Source organism: Colobus angolensis, unplaced genomic scaffold (genome assembly GCF_000951035.1).
Source record: "Colobus angolensis palliatus isolate OR3802 unplaced genomic scaffold, Cang.pa_1.0 Scaffold87, whole genome shotgun sequence".
Classification (NCBI taxonomy): domain Eukaryota; kingdom Metazoa; phylum Chordata; class Mammalia; order Primates; family Cercopithecidae; genus Colobus; species Colobus angolensis.
The window spans coordinates 3,429,363-3,432,705 of NW_012122598.1; the positions used below are offsets into that span (position 1 = coordinate 3,429,363).

The following is a 3,343-nucleotide window of genomic DNA, read 5'->3' on the forward strand; positions in this document are numbered from 1 at the left end:
AGCTTTAGGAGCACAGGGGCTGGTGGTGGCAAAGGAGATGTGTGTGGACAAGTCCAGATCTGAGCCTTCTTCATGGTGTCTGTGCCGTTGGTGGGGAGGATGTCACTCTTTTTCCCCAGCTTGTCCAGTTTAATATGCTCAGGGTAAATGCTATTAAGGTCAAATCTCTCTTTCCATATTAAGGAAACAAGGCACAGAAAATAGTAAATAGAAAAAAAAAAAAAAGAACAGATTTACACAATACTTGCATTTGTGTAACTTTTGTTCTTTTTGAGGCAGAGTCTCGCCCTTGTCGCCCAGGCTGGAGTGCAGTGGTGCCATCTCGGGTCACTGCAACCTCCGCCTCCCGGGTTCAAGAGATTCTCCTGCCTCAGCATCCTGAGTAGCTGGGATTACAGGTGCCCACCATTACATCCGGCTAATTTTTGTATTTTTAGTACAGATGGGGTTTCACCATGTTGGCCAGGCTGCTCTTCAACTTCTGACCTCAGGTGATCCATCAGCCTCGGCCTCCCAAAGTGCTGGGATTACAGGCATGAGCCACTGAGCCCAGCCAATAACTTTGATGTTACCTCCTAAGACTCTGCAGGCAGAACGATTTGTGATTTTTGATATTCCAGGAAATTACCCTCTTTCATACCAGGTAATGCCTCTGATCTTTGGAGATTCTTCTCAGCAAGAGCTGGAGGGCTGCATATCTGTCCCCAAGGACCTCACACTCAGCTGTTAGTCTCTGTTCTCCCTTCTGCCTAGTGGCCAGCATCACCTCTCAAATGGGGGCAGGACAACCTCGAGAACTCACTTACCTTCCTTTTAAAGCTATACTTCTATGGCTCATGCCTTCCCTAGGGCAGTGGGGATGATAGTAAATAGCTTTATTTTCAAATGTCTTCTCCCATTGATGTCAGTCACAGCCACATGAAGTAAAGAGCATCAACAGGGGTGGGGTGCTGTCAACAAGCTGCTGCTAGGAAGGCCAGCTGTGGTTATCTTCACCTTCCTCTTCTACTATATACACCCACTTTCAAAGCTCTGGTGACCCAACATTTCTTGGTGTTCTCTACGGACTTGAAGTGTATGGTTATGTAGGCTGTGCACAACAGCCTTACTTCCAACAGGGCACAATTCACAATTCTAGTGCAGCAGACACTAGATTTATGAGCTTTCCAGAAGGTGGCAGTAAAGTGCCTTGAGGAAGGAAGCTAGCACAGCCCTGGCTTTCTGAAGGCACTGCGCCCTGCACCTTTGAAGGTGCTGTTCTTGTGATCTGGGATGCCCTGCTCACTTTAGCCTGTCTGGTCGACTTGATCCCTCACTTTTCATGGTCCAGCAAAGGCACCACCTCCTTGGGAAGTTGCCCTGAGCCCCAGTGCCCTTGGCACATACCTCTATTTTCTCACTTCACAGAGGCCATTGTCTACCTACCTGTCTTCTCTACCTGGCTGAACCATCCTATTCACCTTTCAGTCTTCCCCCATGCCTAGCAAAACACTTGGGATTTGCTCCATAAAAATCCATTAAAGAAAGAATACTGAACCTATGAGAATATGTGAACCTGTGAAGAAACTTATCAGAAGCTTAGCTTTGAGAAATCATCGGCATCAGCTGTCACTGGGTGTGCCATGGGCCTCTTAGTCTTTGAGATATTTTATCAGGCTGGCCCACAGGAGCCCTGTGCCTGGGTAGAGCCATTCCACAAGCCCTAGATCCCCTTTAACAGAATGTTTGGCTCATGCTGGGAGATGCTAAGGGACAGTGTCAGGAACAGCCATGGAACATCTCTGCTGTGTTTACAGCATGGATGGCAAGAACGACATTGTTTATTACATCTCACAGGTCTGCTTCCTGAGGACTACGAAAAAAAGTTCTATGATCTCTAAGACAGGAACAGTTTTGCTTTGAGTAATGGTGTTTTTTTTACTTTGCAATGAGTCTGATTACCTCTCCCTATTTGGCTACTGGGAAGCTCAGAGACAAATTTATGGTCCACATCCTATGATGTGCATTGTTGTGTAATAACTTTCCCCCGTCTTCTGCAGCATATGACCTATTGTTCTATATATTTTTGTACTGTGGTGAGATCTACTGGGAATAAAGCAGGTAGCAGCACCTGCCCCAGGCACACAGCCATTACATGCAGCTGGGTCTGGAATCCACGTGCTCTCACTTCATCAGGCAGAAGCCAAAACCAAGTGGGAAGGAAATGAATGCTCTGGGTCAGCCACTGAGGTTTCCCATGGATAAGGCAGTGCCACACACGCCAGCATCTCTGACCTCAGGCCCAGAAGGGGCCTTGGAATCTCAGGAAAGGCTGAGGTGAACAGAGCACTTAGGAATAACAAACTTCTGGGTCACTAGGCCGGGGACTCTGGGCAGGTCTCATATATCTCTTTACATAACCCTGGTGCCTCTGTAGGGGCCAGCACACGGTGGGTGACAAACATCTCTTACCGAGCGAGCTTCACTTGAATGTGACTATTCCGAGCGCTGGGGTGTCCCACCCATTGTCCGATCCTTCACTAGAAAGTAAGGATCACGTGTCTCACAGAGGACATGGCTGGAGTGGCCAGGACAAAAATAATGACCATTGCCTACAAGGTGAAGTTAGGGCGAGCCACATCGTTTCCAGACCCCTTTGGGCGCTGAGGAAAACATTTTCAGACAACTTTAATCCTGAGACATAAGGAGTTTATTTGGTGCCTGGAGGGAGGGCCCCAGGACAGTGGGGCGGTAGGTGGTGGATGCCGGAAGCCCAGCCTGTCCAAGCCGCAGCCTAGGTGGACTGTCTATGGCTAGCAGTGGCCCGCTGGGTCCTCGGTGGCTAGACCTCACCAGCCCTCCTGTCTCTTGCCCGCAGCTCTGTTGAAGATGCACTGGACACCGGAACACGCCCAGCCCCTCAACCAGTGGCCAGAGCAGCACCTGGATGTCTCCTCCACCACCCCGTCGCCGGCCCACAAGTTGGAGTTGCCCCCTGGGGGTCGCCAACGCTGCCACTACGCTTGGGCACACGACGACATCTCCGCCCTCACTGCCTCCAACCTCCTAAAGCGCTATGCAGAGAAGTACTCTGGGGTCTTGGACTCTCCCTACGAGCGTCCGGCCCTGGGCGGGTACAGCGACGCCTCCTTCCTCAACGGCGCCAAAGGGGACCCCGAGCCCTGGCCAGGGCCGGAGCCACCCTACCCCTTGGCCTCACTCCACGAGGGCCTTCCAGGAACCAAGTCGGGGGGTGGGGGCAGTTCCGGGGCCCTGGGGGGCTCCCCGGTTTTAGCCGGGAACCTCCCTGAACCCCTCTACGCCGGCAATGCGTGCGGGGGCCCGTCGGCGGCGCCCGAGTACG

General features: G+C 51.6%; 1 protein-coding gene across 1 annotated transcript in view; it reads left to right on the forward strand.

Moving 5' to 3' along the window:
* The first annotated feature begins 2,868 nt into the window (after window positions 1-2,868).
* Window positions 2,869-3,343, forward strand: part of FIGNL2 (fidgetin-like 2) — a 2,276-nt gene continuing 1,801 nt past the window's right edge. The window contains exon 1 of the mRNA XM_011930696.1: window positions 2,869-3,338. Coding sequence (XP_011786086.1) covers window positions 2,869-3,338 — 470 coding nt within the window. The remainder of the gene's footprint in view (window positions 3,339-3,343) is intronic.